This window comes from Chiloscyllium punctatum, chromosome 3 (assembly GCF_047496795.1).
Source record: "Chiloscyllium punctatum isolate Juve2018m chromosome 3, sChiPun1.3, whole genome shotgun sequence".
Classification (NCBI taxonomy): domain Eukaryota; kingdom Metazoa; phylum Chordata; class Chondrichthyes; order Orectolobiformes; family Hemiscylliidae; genus Chiloscyllium; species Chiloscyllium punctatum.
In genome coordinates, this window is record NC_092741.1 from 14,136,635 (window position 1) to 14,153,705 (window position 17,071).

The 17,071-nt window shown below is 45.6% G+C and overlaps 1 protein-coding gene across 1 annotated transcript in view; it reads left to right on the forward strand.

Annotated features, from left to right (window-relative positions):
* LOC140453945 (dynein axonemal heavy chain 8-like) overlaps positions 1 to 17,071 on the forward strand; it is a 1,117,430-nt gene that overhangs the window by 821,839 nt on the left and 278,520 nt on the right. Inside the window, exon 54 of the mRNA XM_072548819.1 lies at positions 10,276 to 10,418. Within this exon, the coding sequence (XP_072404920.1) occupies positions 10,276 to 10,418 (143 nt within the window). The remainder of the gene's footprint in view (positions 1 to 10,275; positions 10,419 to 17,071) is intronic.

Consider the following 17,071-nt stretch of genomic DNA (forward strand, 5'->3'; position numbering starts at 1 on the left):
AGACTGTTTCACTGTGATGATGCTCCAGGACACCCTTCCCAGACTGTTTCACTGTGCTGCTGCTCCAGGACACCCTTCCTAGACTGTTTCCCTGTGATGCTGCTCTAGGACACCCTTCCCAGACTGTTTCACTGTGATGCTTCTCCAGGACACCCTTCCCAGACTATTTCACTGTGATGCTGCTCCAGGACACTCTTCCCAGACTGCTTCACTGTGATGCTGCTCCTCAGCACACTTCCCAGACTGTTTTACTGTGACACTGCTGCAGCATACATATCGCAGACTGTTTCACTGTGATGCTACTCCAGGGCAGCCTTCCCAGACTGTTTCACTGTGATGCTGCTCCAGGGCATCCTTCCCAGACTGTTTCACATTGATGCTACTCCAGGGCACTGTTTCCAGACTGTTTCCCTGGAATGATGCTCCAGCACACCCTTCCCAGACTGTTTCACTGTGATGCTGCTCCAGGACACCCTTCCCAGACTGTTTCACTGTGATGCTGCTCCAGAACACCCTTCCCAGACTGATTCTCTGTGATGCTGCTTCAGGACCCCCTTCCCAGACTAATTCACCATGATGTTACTCCAGGACACCCTTCCCAGACTGTTTCACGGTGATGCTGCTCTAGGACATCCTTCGCAGACTGTTTCACTGTGATGCTGCTCCAGGACATTCTTCCCAGACTGTTTCACTGTGATGCTGCTCCAGGGCATTCTTCCCAGACTGTTTCACTGTATTGCAGCTCCAGGACACCCATCCCAGACTGTTTCACGGTGATGCTGCTCCAGGACAACATTCCCAGACAGTTTCACTGTGATGGTCCTCCAGGATACACTTCCCAGACTGTTTCAATGCCACACTGCTCCATAACACACTTCCCAGACTGTTTCACTGTGATGCTGCTCCACGACACTCTTCACAGACTATTTCACATTGATGCTCCTTCAGGGCACTGTTTCCAGACTGTTTCAATGTGATGCTGCTCCAGAACACCCTTCCCAGACTGTTTCACTGTGACACTGCTCCAGTATACACATCCTAGACTGTTTCAATGTTACGCTGGTCCAAGACTCTCTTTCCAGACTGTTTCACTGTGATGCTGCTCCAGAACAACCTTCCCAGACTGTTTCACTGTGATGCTGCTCCAGAACCCCCTTCGCAGACTGATTCACTGTGAGGTTGCTCCAGGAGACCCTTCCCAGACTGTTTCACTGTGATGCTGCTCCAGGACACCCTTCCCAGACTGTTTCACTGTGATGTTGCTCCAGAACACCCTTCCCAGACTGTTTCACTATGATGTTGCTCCAGAACACCCTTCCCAGACTGTTTCACTGTGTTGTTGCTCCAGAACACCCTTCCCAGACTGTTTCACTGTGATGTTGCTCCAGCACACCCTTCCCAGACTGTTTACTGTGATGTTGCTTCAGAACACCCTTCCCAGACTGTTTCACTGTGATGTTGCTCCAGAACACCCTTCCTTGCCTGTTTCACTGTGATGTTGCTCCAGCACACCCTTCCCAGACTGTTTACTGTGATGTTGCTTCAGAACACCCTTCCCAGACTGTTTCACTGTGATGCTGCTCCAGGACACCCTTTCCAGACTGTTTCACTGTTGTGCTGCTCCAGGATACCCTTCCCACACTGTTTCAATGTTATGCTGCTCCAGGACACCCGTCCCTGACTGCTCCACTGAGATGCTGCTCCAGAACACCCTTCCCAGACTATTTCACCATGAATCTGCTCCAGGACATTCTTCCCACATTGTTTCACTGTTATGCTGCGTCAGGACACCCTTCCCCAATTGTTTCATTGTGAAGCTGTGCAAGGACAACCTTCTCAGACTGTTTCAATGTTATGTTGCTCCAAGACATTATTCCCAGACTTTCACTGTGATGCTATTCCAGGACACACTTCCTCGACTGTTTCACTGTGATGCTGCAAAAAGACTCTTCCTAGACTGTTTCACAGTGATGCTGCAAAAGGACACGCTACCCATACATTTCAATGTGATGCTGCTCTAGGGCACCTATCCCGGATTGTTCCACGGTGATGCTGCTGCAGGACACTCTTCCCAGTCTGTTTCAGTGTGACACTGTTCCAGAACACCCATCCCAGACTGTTTCATTGTGATGCTGCTGCAGGACACCCTTCCTAGACTGTTTCACTGTGATGCTGCAAAAAGACTCTCTCCAGACTGTTTCACAGAGATGCTGCAAAAGGACACGCTACCCATACATTTCATTGTGATGCTGCTCTAGGACACTCTTCCCAGAGTGTTTCACTGTGATGCTGCTCCAGGGCACCTATCCCGGATTGTTCCACGGTGATGCTGCTGCAGGACACTCTTCCCAGTCTGTTTCAGTGTGACACTGTTCCAGAACACCCATCCCAGACTGTTTCATTGTGATGCCGCTCCAGAACACCCTTCCCAGGCTGTTTCACTTTGATGCTGCTGCAGGACACCGTTCCCACACTGTTTCAATATTATACTGCTCCAGAACACACTTCCCAGACTATTTCACCGTGAATCTGCTCCAGGACACAATTCCCAGACTGTTTCACTGTGATGCTGCTCCAGAACACCCTTCCCAGACTATTTCACCGTGAATCTGCTCCAGGACACAATTCCCAGACTGTTTCACTGTGATGCTGCTCCAGGACACCCTTCCCAGACTGTTTCACTGTGATGCTGCTCCAGGATACCCTTTCCACACTGTTTCAATGTTATGCTGCTCCAGGACACCCTTCCCAGACTGTTTCACTGTTGTACTGCTCCAGGACACCCTTTCCAGACTGTTTCAATGTTATGCTGCTCCAGGACACCCGTCCCTGACTGCTCCACTGAGATGCTGATCCAGAACACCCTTCCCAGACTATTTCACCGTGAATCTGCTCCAGAACATTCTTCCCACATTGTTTCACTGTTATGCTGCATCAGGACACCCTTCCCCGACTGTTTCATTGTGAAGCTGTGCAAGGACAACCTTCTCAGACTGTTTCTCTGTTATGTTGCTCCAAGAAATTCTTCGCAGACTGTTTCACTGTGATGCTGCTGCAGGACACTCTTCCCAGTCTGTTTCAGTGTGACACTGCTCCAGAATACCCTTCCAAGTCTGTTTCATTGTGATGCTGCTCCAGGACACCGTCCCTGATGCTCCACACTTATGCTGCTCCAGGACACCAGGCCCTGACAGCTCCACTGTGATGTTGCACCAGAACACGCCTTTTTCACTGTGTTGCAGCTCCAGAACAGCCGTCCCTGACTGTTTCACTGTTATGCTGCTCCAGGACACCCTTCCCAGATTCTTTCTCTGTGAATACTGCTCCAGCACTCCCTTACGAGACTGATTCACTGTGAAGTTCTCCAGAACCCCCTTCCCAGACTGTTTCATTGTGATGCTGCTCCAGGACACCGTCCCTGATGCTCCACACTTATGCTGCTCCAGGACACCAGGCCCTGACAGCTCCCCACTGTGATGTTGCACCAGAACACACTTCCCCGCCTTTTTCACTGTGTTGCAGCTCCAGAACAGCCGTCCCTGACTGTTTCACTGTTATGCTGCTCCAGGACACCCTTCCCAGATTCTTTCTCTGTGAATACTGCTCCAGCACTCCCTTACGAGACTGATTCACTGTGAAGTTCTCCAGAACCCCCTTCCCAGACTGTTTCACTGTGATGCTGCTCCAGAACACCCTTCCCAGGCTGTTTCATTTTGATGCTCTGCGAGGACACCCTTCCCAGACAGTTTCACTTTGATGTTTTACCAGGAAACCCTTCCCAGACTGTTTCACTGTGTTGCTGCTACAGGACACCCTTCCTAGACTGATTCACTGTGATGCTGTGCGAGGACACCCTTCCCAGACTATTTCACCATGAATCTGCTCCAGGACATTCTTCCCAGACTGTTTCACTGTTATGTTGCTCCAAAACATTCTTCCCAGACTGTTTCACTGTGATGCTGCAAAAGGACACACTTCCATACATTTCACTGTGATGCTGCTGCAGGACACCCTTCCTAGACTGTTTCACTGTGATGCTGCAAAAAGACTCTTCCCAGACTGTTTCACAGTGATGATGCAAAAGGACACGCTACCCATACATTTCAATGTGATGCTCCTCTAGGACACTGTTTCCAGAGTGTTTCACTGTGATGCTGCTCCAGGGCACCCATCCCGGACTGTTCCATGGTAATGCTGCTGCAGGACACTCTTTCCAGTCTGTTTCAGTGTGACACTGCTCCAGAACACCCATCCCAGACTGTTTCAGTGTGATTCTGCTCCAGGACACCCTTCCCAGACTGTTTCTCTGTGATGATGCTCCAGGACAATCCTTCTCAAACTGTTTTACTGTGATGCTGTTACAGGACACCCTTCCCAGACTGTTTCACTGTGATGCTGCTGCAGGATACCCTTCACAGACTCTTTCACAGTGAATACTGCTCCAGCACTCCCTTACGAGACTGTTTCCCTGTGATGTTCTCCAGAACCCCCTTTCCAGAAGGTTTAACTGTGTTGCTGCTACAGGACATTCCTCCCAGACTATTTCACTGTGATGCTGCGCCAGGACCCTCTTCCCAGTCTGTTTCATTGTGATGCTTCTCCAGGACACCCATCCCTGGCTGCTCCACTGTTATGCTGGTCCAGGACACCCTTCCCTGACTGCTCCATTGGGATGCTGCACCAGAACACACTTGCCAGACTATTTCACTGTTATGCTGCTCCAGAGCACCCAACCCAGACTGTTTCACTGTTATGCTGCTCCAGGACACACTTCCCAGACTGTTTCTCTTTGATGATGCTCCAGGACATCATTCCCAGACTGTTTCTCTGTGATGCTGCGCCAGGACACTCTTCCCGGTGTGTTTCATTGTGATGCTACTCCAGGACACCCTTCCCAAACTGTTTCACTGTGATGCTCTGCGAGGACACCATTCCCAGACATTTTCACTTTGATGCTTTACCAGGAAACCCTTCCCAGACATTTGCACTGTGTTGCTACTCCAGGACACCCTTCCCAGATGATTTCACTGTGATGCTGTGTGAGGACATCCTTCCCAGACTGTTTGACTTTGATGTTTTACCAGGAAACCTTTCCCAGACTTTTGCACTGTGTTGCTGCTCCAGGACACCCTTCCCAGACTATTTCACTGTGATTCTGCTCCAGGATACACATGTCAGATTGTTTCATTGTGATGCTGCTCCAGAACACCCTTCCCAATCTGTTTCACTGTGATGCTGCTCCAGAACACCCTTTCCAGACTGTTTCACTGTGATGCTGCTCCAGAACACCCTTTCCAGACTGTTTCACTCTGATGCTGCTCCAGGACACCCTTTCCAGACTGTTTCACTGTTGTGCTGCTCCAGGATACCCTTTCCACACTGTTTCAATGTTATGCTGCTCCAGGACACCAGTCCATGACTGCTCCACTGTGATGCTGCTCCAGAACACCCTTCCCAGACTATTTCACCGTGAATCTGCTCCAGAACATTCTTCCCACACTGTTTCACTGTTTTGCTGCGTCAGGACACCCTTCTCCAACTGTTCATTGTGAAGCTGTGCAAGGACAACCTTCTCAGACTGTTTCACTGTTATGTTGCTCCAAGACATTCTTCCCAGACTGTTTTACTGTGATGCTGCAAAAGGACACTCTTCCAAACATTTCACTGTGATGCTGCTGCAGGACACCCTTCCTACAGTGTTTCACTGTGATGCTGCAAATAGACTCTTTCCAGACTGTTTCACAGTGATGCTGCAAAAGGACACGCTACCCAGTACATTTCATTGTGATGCTGCTCTAGGACACTCTTCCCAGAGTGTTTCACTGTGATGCTGCTCCAGGGCACCCATCCCGGATTGTTCCACGGTGATGCTGCTGCAGGTCACCCTTCCCAGACTTTTTCACTGTGATGCTGCTCCAGGTCACCCTTGCTAGTCTGATTCACTGTGCTGTTGCTCCAGGAGACCCTTCCCAGTATGTTTCATTTGATGCTGCTCCAGGACACAGGCCCTGATGCTCCACTCTTATGCTGCTCCAGGACACCCTTCCCAGACTGATTCACTGTGATGCTTTACCAGGAAACCCTTCCCAGACATTTCCACTGTGTTGCTGCTCCAGCACACCCTTCCCAGACTATTTCACTGTGAATCTGCTCCAGGACACACTTCCCAGACTGTTTCACTGTTGTGCTGCTCCAGATACCCTTCACAGACTCTTTCACAGTGAATACTGCTCCAGCACTCCCTTATGAGACTGTTTCACTGTTATGTTCTCCAGAACCCCCTTTCCAGACTGTTTCACTGTGTTGCTGCTCCAGGACTCTCTTGCCCGACTATTTCACTGTGATGCTGCTCCAGAACACCCTTTCCAGACTGTTTCACCGTGAATCTGCTCCAGGACATTCTTCGCACACTGTTTCACTGTTATGCTGCGTCAGGACACTCTTCCCAGACTGTTTCACTGTGATGCTGTTCCAGGACACTCTTACCAGACAGTTTCACTGTGATGTTGCTCCAGGACACCATTCCCAGACTGTTTCATTGTGATGCTGCTCTAGGACACCCGTCCCTGACTGCTCCACTGTGATGCTGCACCAGAACACCCTTCCCAGACTGTTTCACTGTGATGCTGCTCCAGGACACCCGTCCCAGACTATTTCACAGTGACGCTGTTACAGAACACTCTTCCCAGACTGTTTCACTGTGATGCTGCTGCAGGACACCCTTCACCGACTCTTTCACTGTGAATGCTGCTCCAGCACTCTCTTATGAGACTGTTTCACTGTGACGTTCTCCAGAACCCCCTTCCCAGACTGTTTCACTGTATTGCTGCTTCAGGACACCCTTCCCAGACTGTTTCACTGTTGTGCTGCTCCCAGACACCCTCCCCAGACTGTTTCTCTATGATGATGTGACCGGACACCCTTCCCAGGCTGATCCATTGCGATGCTCCTCGCAAGTAGCAATCCTCTGTGGAGACCGAATCCCCATGTGTGAAGGGTGTGTTAGTCGGGGCTGGTTTGTATTCAGTGTGCTATCTTTTATCCAATTGAACTGTCATGTATGTGTGTCTTACTGGTTTGTGATTACTGAAAGTGCGACTTGAGGTTTGTCCTAATTTCCATGAAAACAGTGTGGTTTGGTGTTTGGCTCTGCTGCTGTTCCCCTGTATGAATTGCTGTTTCTCTGTATGCAGCTGTTGACTGTTTTGTAAATGCATTGTTTCATAAAATTATAACCTGGAAAAGAAAAATAAACAGGGTATTTCACTCTGATAGTTGTCTCTGAGGGAGCTGGATGTGTCAAATATTCTCCATTTGTGTCAGGGAAACTGACTGGGTTGGCTGGGCCAGTTCGTGTTGTCCTGCTGTTGTTGGTTTCTGCTTTTTTTTTGGGAGACCCTGATCCCTGAACTGGCTGAATTATATAGTCAGTTTGTTAACTGGTATTCCTTTTATTGAGGACTGATTTCTAAACTGGCTGATTTCCACAATGTGTTTCAGGTGTAATGCAGTTCTCATGAGCAAACTGTTGTTTCACTGGCCTGTGTGTTACTCTTTTACTTTGAGAAAAGGACAATGTTGATTTTGTGGCAAGGCTTAGCCCTTGTCCTCTAGTTTTCTTTGTTTTTTTACATGTTTTCAGTTTTTTGGTGTTTGGACTGAACCCTTGTGAGAAAAATACATCTTTCTAGATGACCTGTTCCTGGGGGTCGGCCTGGACCTTGATAGTGGACTGGGCCTCCGTTAAGACTGAATATCTGAGTGTGCAGGGATGTGAGCATTTTCTGTGTCCTGGCCGTCAAGAGTGGATTCTGCCTTTGCGAATGGATCAAATCCCTGGGAATTAACTGCACCTTCACAATGTACTGTGGTCCTGTGAGTGGACCTTGGTTTCTGTGGATAAACCAGGTCTCTATGGAGACTGAACACCTGTGTGTGACAGGTGGGTTGCTAGAGCAGGGTCTGTATTCTATGCACTGTTTCTTATCTAACTGGACTGTCTTGTTTGTATTTGTTATTGTTTTATGATGACTGAAAGTGGGTTTTGAGGTTTGTCCTCATTTCCCTGAAAACTGGTTCAATGTTGGTTTTGGGGTTTGGCTTTGCTGCTCTTCTCCCCTGTAAATCGCTGTTTCGTTGTATACCGCTGTTAATGTTAATTGCTTGTGAATTGTGTACTGTTTAAGAAAATTAAATAAACAAGGGATTTCACTTTGACAGTTGGGTCTGAGGGAGCTGGATCAGTGTCAAAGACTCTCCATTTGTATCAGGAGACTGACTCTGAGCTGACTGCCCACGTCCAGGGTGTACTGCTGTTGTTGGTTTCTGTTTTACCTTGGAGACCTTCACACCTGAACTGGCTGAATTATTTATAAAAAACTAAGATCTGGCTTTGAGCTGGCTGGTCACAGTCCATGTGCTGTGCACATCGAAATAAAGGGTGATTTTGGTGATGGTTATTTCAGGAGGCTACCTGCAAAAAGGCGATGGTTTGGGTACAGTCAAAAGTATTGTTACTTCAAAGGGGAAAGCTAAGACAAACAAAGTCAACACCCTGCATGATAAAGCAGATGGAATTAAGTTGAAGAGGTAAAAATGTGATTATGACAGGTGCCAAGTAGTAAATTGAGATGAGAAGCAAACTGGAATTCAGAAGGTTCAGAAAGCAGGTGAGAAAGCAAAAACGAAAAGCAATAAGGAATTAAGAAAAGACAAACAGTTAGCATAAAAGGAAATTCCAAACTCTTCTGTTGTAAAAAGAGGAATAGAGATATTAGAGTGCAAACAGTGAATTTACTTATGGAGTCAAGAGGTATGGGTATGATATTAAATGACAACTCCACAGCAATCTTTACATCGAAGGCAGATGCTGCCCAGGCCGTGGTGACAGAAAGATGGAACACATCAATAGAAGTGTTCAAAACTGATCAGGCAAAGGTGTTGGATAAGTTGTCAGTTCTGCCTTGGATGAGTACATTGTTTCTATTTAAACAACACCCATTGTGCTGTGTTACAGGGAAGAGGCAAGAGATTAGCTCCAGTAAACTGCTCAATCACAATGGGCACAACAGGCCCAATGGCTTCCTTTTGTACCAAAATGATTGTTTCTGCAAATTAATATTGGGGTTCTGAACAGATGAATGAATACTGAGAAATGGGAGTCCAAGGCATGAGGATGTATATACCAAATAGCTCTGGAAGTCAGTCGGCTTATTATGAACATTCATTGATAGCTTCAGCAGGTCTGGCAGCATTTCTAGGGAAATAGATTGAATGTTCTCAGTTCAATATGTAATTTTCATGTAAACTGAAAACAAAGTTGATGACATTGTCCAGTTCCAAGTGAGATTAGGCGTTTCTTCTCAGTTCTAGAATGTATCACTATACTGGAAAAAGAATGTATTCATTTTGAGTAGAAGTGTAACAGAAGGTGCTCCACTTTATCAATGAAAAAAAAGGCATAGCTGAGAACTCTGTTCCAATTCTAAAGTACTGTATTTTCTGAAATGAAGCTAAGGTCAAGTCCCTCCTGGCAACTAGCACGATCAGATCCACATCCCACAGAGAGCCAAGGCTTCCACCTTGGAACCTGCACAACGACGAGGTCACTGTCACAGAGGACAAACTCAATGCTCTGATCAAAACAGTTGCAGTCACTGTTTAGCCTTTTGGTCCCTTCTATTTGCCAAGGTTTTGACTAATATTGATATCTGCAGTTTGATCTGCAATATTGGTGCGATGGTCATACCCCAGCGGCTGCAGCCGTTTCCACTGCTGCCATCTTACTGCTGAAAAGAAAAAGGATGAGGAGAAACCAGAGGAGTCATAAGATTCTGATGGTGACATAGGCTTTGATTAACTGAAATGTGCAATGTAGTTACAATTAAAATAAAAAATTAAAAAGAACATGCAGGTACCCATCATGGCATCTTTTATTTGGAAGGAAATTTGAAGGGGAAGTTCTTCAGTATAAGAAGTAGTACAGCCATGCAGGCAGAAGAGGCTGGACTGTTCATACCTCTACTTAAGGAAGAAGCAGAAATCCTTTGGGGAATGGTGTTATTGAAGGATTGTATGTCCTTCATAAAAAGAAAATGACCATGACCCAGAAAATGGAAACTCTCAAGGTGATGGAGCTAACATGTTTTTTTACTGGGGCAAGAGTAAGATGAATGTTTTCATAATAATCAGATGGTATGATCAAAGTTATGACTGAATAGCACCCAACCTTTCTTATGTAAACATTAAACTTCTGTGCTTGCTTTTTTGTTTCAGGTGAATGGGAGAACTGGAAAATCTGGGTACAGGAGTATTCCTATCCACCTGACAGTGAGCCAGACTATACGTCAATCCTTGTGCCAAATGTTGACAATGTCAGGACCAACTTTCTACTACATATCATAGCTAAACAAAACAAGGTAAGTGCTTAATAAAAGAGCTTAATTGCTTCGTCAGTATAATGGTTTCACATGTTCCAGATGTCTGATCATGCCTGGAAGTGGGTGCTCAGGGGTTAGGAGGTGCTGGTCTAGTTGATGGTCATAAAGACTGGTGTCATCTCTCCACAGAGTAGGAAATCACACAAATAGCATTCAGAAGGTAGTGCAGAAACCACAGAGCATGGCATTTAGTATTCAGGATATATTCTGCAGTGCAGAGAAGAGTTCAATTTCCTTAATAGATTGTCAGGGTAGGAATATTTCTGACATACTGGATTAGTGGTGCTGGAAGAGCACAGCAGTTCAGGCAGCATCCAACGAGCAGCGAAATAGACACCACCCACACCCTCCACCTCCTCCAAGACTTCCGTTTCCCCGGCCCCCAATGCCTTATCTTCACCATGGATATCCAATCCCTCTAACCTCCATTCGCCATGACCAGGGCCTCCAAGCCCTCTGTTTTTTCCTCTCCAGACGTCGCCAACAGTACCCTTCCACTGACACGCTCATTCGTTTGGCCGAACTGGTCCTCACCCTTAACAATTTCTCCTTTGAATCCTCCCACTTCCTCCAGACCAAAGGCGTAGCCATGGGCACACGTATGGGCCCCAGCTATGCCTGTCTCTTTGTTGGCTATGTAGAACAGTTGATCTTCCGTAATTACACCGGCACCACTCCCCACCTCTTCCTCCGCTACATTGATGACTGCATTGGCGCCACCTCGTGCTCCCGCGAGGAGGTTCAGCAATTCATCAACTTCACCAACACATTCCACCCTGACCTTAAATTTACCTGGACCATCTCTGACACCTCGCTCCCCTTCCTGGACCTCTCCATCTCCATTAGTGACGACCGACTTGACACTGACATTTTTTACAAACCCACTGACTCCCATAGCTACCTGGATAACACCTCTTCCCACCCTATCTCTTGCAAAAATGCCATCCCGTATTCCCAATTCCTCCGCCTCCGCCGTATCTGCTCCCAGGAGGACCAGTTCCACCATAGAACACACCAGATGGCCTCCTTCTTTAGAGACCGCAATTTCCCTTCCCACGTGGTTAAAGATGCCCTCCAACGCATCTCGTCCACATCCCGCACCTCTGCCCTCAGACCCCACCCCTCCAACCGTAACAAGGACAGAACGCCCCTGGTCCTCACCTTCCACCCTACAAACCTTCGCATCAACCAAATCATCTGCCGACATTTCCGCCACCTCCAAAAAGACCCCACCACCAGGGATAAATTTCCCTCCCCACCCCTTTCCGTTTTCCGCAAAGACCGTTCCCTCCGTGACTACCTGGTCAGGTCCACACCCCCCCTACGACCCACCCTCCCATTCTGGCACTTTCCCCTGCCACCACAGGAACTGTAAAACCTATGCCCACACCTCCTCCCTCACCTCTATCCAAGGCCCTAAAGGAACCTTCCACATCCATCAAAGTTTTACTTGCACATCCACTAATATCATTTATTGTATCCGTTGCTCCCAATGTGGTCTCCTCTACATTGGGGAGACTGGGCACCTCCTAGCAGAGCGCTTTAGGGAACATCTCCGAGACACCCGCACCAATCAACCAAACCGCCCCGTGGCCCAACATTTCAACTCCCCCTCCCACTCTGCCCAGGACATGGAGGTCCTGGGCCTCCTTCACCACCGCTCCCTCACCACCAGACGCCTGGAGGAAGAATGCCTCATCTTCCGCCTTGGAACACTTCAACCCCAGGGCATCAATGTGGACTTCAACAGCTTCCTCATTTCCCCTTCCCCACCTCATCCTAGTTTCAAACTTCCAGCTCAGTAACTGTCTCCTTGACTTGTCCGGACTTGTCCGACCTGCCTATCTTCTTTTCCACCTATCCACTCCACCCTCTCCTCCTTGACCTATCACCTTCATCCCCTCCCCCCACTCACCCATTGTACTCTATGCTACTCTCTCCCCACCCCCGCTCTCCTCTAGCTTATCTCTCCACGCTTCAGGCTCACTGCCTTTATTCCTGATGAAGGGCTTTTGTCCGAAACGTCGATTTCGCTGCTCGTTGGATGCTGCCTGAACTGCTGTGCTCTTCCAGCACCACTAATCCAGTATTTGGTTTTCAGCATCTGCAGTCATTGTTTTTACCATATTTCTGACATACTGTACTTATATTTTTACGTCTTGCAGACAACTCAATATTAAATAAATAACAATGTTTAATTCCTTGCCTCCCATTCCTTAAGTTTGAAAGTAGAACTGGAGACATGTTTTCATTCGGAAACCTGGTGCTAAAATTGGGCTTGCCAAAACTATTCGGTAGGATAATGGCTACCCTGATCAGCTAGTTTCTCACTGCATATTGCGTAAGCTCATGAAGATCATAAGGTGGTCATTGTTGGGCCTGAAAACTGCCCATTCTACTGAAAAGGTCCGATACCTCAAAGGCGTAGGCAACAGGTAAAGCTAATTGGTTCGTGCTGTTGCTGACCAATGGAGCGATGGAGTTGCTGGCGTCAATAATCTCAGTTGGCTGGATAGCAAGTTTGTGATGTAAAGTGACACCAACTGTGTGGATTCAATTCCCATGTTAGCTGAAGTCACTGTGAAGGTTCTGCCTTCTCACTTCACCTCTTGCCTGAGGTAGGGGTGATCCTCAAGTTAAACACACCACCAGTCATCTCTCTCCAATGACAGAGCAGCCCTATAGTCCTCTGAGACATTGGTGACCTTAACTTGATGTTAGCCACGAACAAGATGCCAAAACATTATTTAAATGTAAAAAGCCATGGTCCAGAGGGACATGGAGACCCCATCTATAATCACAAAATAGCATTCAAGTTCAACAAATAATAGGGAAGACAGATGGAATAGTAGCTTTTATTTCAAAGGAAATGAAAATATGAAGATTTTGCTAAAACTATACAAGACACTATTCAGACCACAGCTGGAATACTGCAAACAGTTTTGGGTCCTATTATCTCAGGAAAGATATACTCCAGGTTTTGGATTTTCAGTTGGCTTTTGGTAAGATCCCTAGTAAGAGACTCGTGGTCAAACTTAAAGGTTCAAGCAAGCCGTGACTGGTGGGATATAGTCAAGGATCAGTGCTTGGGCTCCAGTTGATACCACGTATGGAGGGAATGTCTTATGAGGAGAGGTTGCATAGATTGGGTTTCTAGTTGTTGGAATGTAGAAGGATGAGAGGTGACTTTATTGAAACATGTAAGACTCTTTGGAAATGTGTTTGGCTTTCTGGGCAACTAGGGATGGACAATAAATGGTGACCAGTGATACCCATGTCTTGAGTGAAGAAACAAAATGATCGTATAAATCGTTGTTTCCTCTTGTGACCAGAGGGCGCAATCTCAGATTAAGGTTTCTCCTATTTAAGACAGAAATGAGGAGTAATTCCTTCTCTCAAAGTGTAGTGAATCTGTGAACTGCTTTATCACAGAGGGTTGTTGAGGTTGGGCTGTTAAGTGAATTTAAGGCTGAGAATTTTTAATCAGTAAGGGAATCAAAGCTAACGGGAAAAAGGCAGATCTGCAGAACAGACTTGATGGGCTGAATGGTTTACTTCTGTTCCTGTTTTACCACTCTCTTCGTAAAGAACCTGCCTCTGACATCTGTTTTAAATGCCCCCTCGTACAAGCTGACGTCATCATTCTCGGAATAAAGACTTTCACTGTCTACCCTATCTAATCCTCTGATCATCTTGTATGTTTCTATCAAATCCCCTCTTAGCCTTCTTCTTTCCAGGGATGGTAGGATGATACTCTGAGGAGTGATTGTTTTAGCTGTTTTCCTGTTAGAATTTTCCTGTTCCTTGAATTGTCTATTCAAGCCAAAGACAATTCTGCCTATCACACAAATGAATAATATGGTGTATAAACTTCAGTGTCAGTTGGGCTTACTTTGTGGCACATTTACATGTACTGGAAACTAAATATATTAATACAGAGTCTTTGTGGACTGGAAGAACAAAATAGATAAATAACAACCATTCACTGGTTAATTTCCAAAGGTAATTCCCTGACTTATCAGAGTTAAGATTTCTAATTTAAAATTTAACAATGCTGTTAACTGTCGATCTACATTTATGGGTGTATTCACGCAATGCTTCTACCAATTAAAGTCCATTTGCCAAACAATCAGCACTGTCCTCTCATGAAATACATATCAGTTTCCCCTTGAACTTCTATTCTTGCAAAATGTTCTGATAATTGCAAGAGAAAAAGGTGTAAGGCCCAAGTTTCAGAATGCACTAAGGCATATTAAAACAACTTAAAAGTCAATCACTTTCTAGCCGCTATTTCCCAAAGGATCCTTCCCGGCAGGGTTATTTAAGAGCCCTTCTCATTATACAACCCCAAACTTAAAATAATTGGAACCCTCATTGGATCTTCAATATACTGTCCCAGAATCTGATTTGTACACATCACAAGAATTCATTGTCCATAGTTTTAATGCTGACTTGGTTAACCCAGTCTATATTCAATTTAAAGTCATATTATTACTGTGTTATATGCATCTCTAACTTCCTGATTTATAGCATGCACAATATTAGTACTTAAGCTTGTGTTCTGTAAACAGCTCCAATATTTGCTTTCCCTTATTGTTTCTGCCCAAACTGATTCTACATCCAGATTCTCCAATCAGAGATCCACTTTTATTAATGTTATGACGTGATCACTTATTATGATGCTGCCTGCTGCCTTTTCCTTTTGTCTGTTGCCTCCTAAAAATATAAAATATCCTTAGATAACCATTTCGCAATCTTGCTCATATAAGCATGTTTCCGTGATGCCAGTTAAATTGTATCTATTTATCTATATTTGTGCATTCGGATAGAATGCCAATAATTTTGCCTTTTTCGCATTATTGGTTGGCATGGAAGGTATGAGGAACCAAGTTGATATGATGGGATTACTAGAAGAACATGGAAGAGAGTGGGATGGGGGAGAAATGTTTTTCTCATCTCTCACTAAATGGTATCTAGCTCATATCCTGAGACTGTATCCTCAGTTCTAGAGTTCCCAACCAGGGAATATATCTTCACTGCAACTCATCTGTCCAGCTCTGTTAGAATTTTATACTTTTCAATCAGGTCCCTTCTTATCATTCTAAACTCCCGTGAATAGAAGTCCAGCTAAAACAATCACTCCTCAGAGTATCATCCTACCATCCCTGGAAAGAAGAAGGCTAAGAGGGGATTTGATAGAAACATACAAGATGATCAGAGGATTAGATAGGGTAGACAGTGAAAGTTTTTATTCCGAGAATGATGACGTCAGCTTGTACGAGGGGGCATTTAAAACAGATGTCAGAGGCAGGTTCTTTACGAAGAGAGTGGTAAGGGCATGAAATGCCCTACCTGCTAATGTAGTCAACTCAGCCACATTGGGGAGATTGAACCAATCCTTAGATAAGCACATGGATGATGATGGGATAGTGTAGGGGGATGAGCTGAGAATAGTTCACAGGTCGGTGCAACATTGGGCCTGTTCTGCGCTGTATTGTTATTGTTCTATGTATCAGTCTAGTGAACCTCCACTGCATTCACTGTATTGGTAAGTATATTCTTTCCGAGGTAGGGAGATCAAAACTGCCTGTCATACTTGAGATATGATCTCATCGAGGTCCTGAATAGCTGTAGTAAAACATCCACACTTCAGAACCTAAATCCTATTTGCCTTCCTAATTGCTTGCAGATCCATTTGTAAATCTGCACTACACAATATATTATAATTTTCTAATCGACTCTTGTTTGTTTTTCATGCCAAAGTGTTTAACTTCACATTTGGCCATGTTGTACTGTATCTGCGTGTTTGCCAACTCAACCAACTTGTCTCTATTACCTCGAAGCCTCCTTGCATCATCTTCACATCTCATATTTTGCCTTATTTTGTATTGTCAGTAAACCTGGAAATATTGCACTTTGTTCTCTCAGCCACATCATTTATATCTAGAATGAAGAGCTGGGGCCCAAGCACTGATCTATTACAGTACCCCTTTAACTTTGTACACCCCAGTCCAACACAAGCCCCTCCAAATCATGATCATCAGTTACTGCTTGCTTACACATTAAGTTGTCCCTTCTAACCTTTTATTGAAGGACATCATTAAAAGCCATCCAAAAATCCAAATGTACAAACATTGGTTTTCCTTATATATTCAAAATCTTTAAAAAAATTGCAGTAGATTTTTTAAGCATGATTTTTTTCATTTTTTTGACTTTGTCTAGTTCTGTTAATGCATTCCAAATGCTGTGTTACCACATCTTTTATTATAGACTCCAGCATTTCCCCATTACCTGGGGCTAACCCATCTGTAATCATTTCTTTTTGCTCTTCCTCATATTTTAAGTAGTGGGAGGGGTGAGATTTAGGGAGCTTCATTATGAGCAACACAACTGGAACATGATCCCTGAGCACTGAGGAGTTTTAACCAAGCTACTTCTGGAAGCAGTGTGCCTAACTCCATACTTTGAGTACTGTATACAGTTTTAGCAACATACTTTGGAGAGTTATTTTTGCAAGAGAGACAATTCAAAAAAGGAGCAAATTGCTGCAGATGCTGGAATCTGTACTGGGAAAAAAAGATGCTGGTAATCACAGTGGATCAGGCAGCATCCATGGAGGGAGGGCAAGCTAA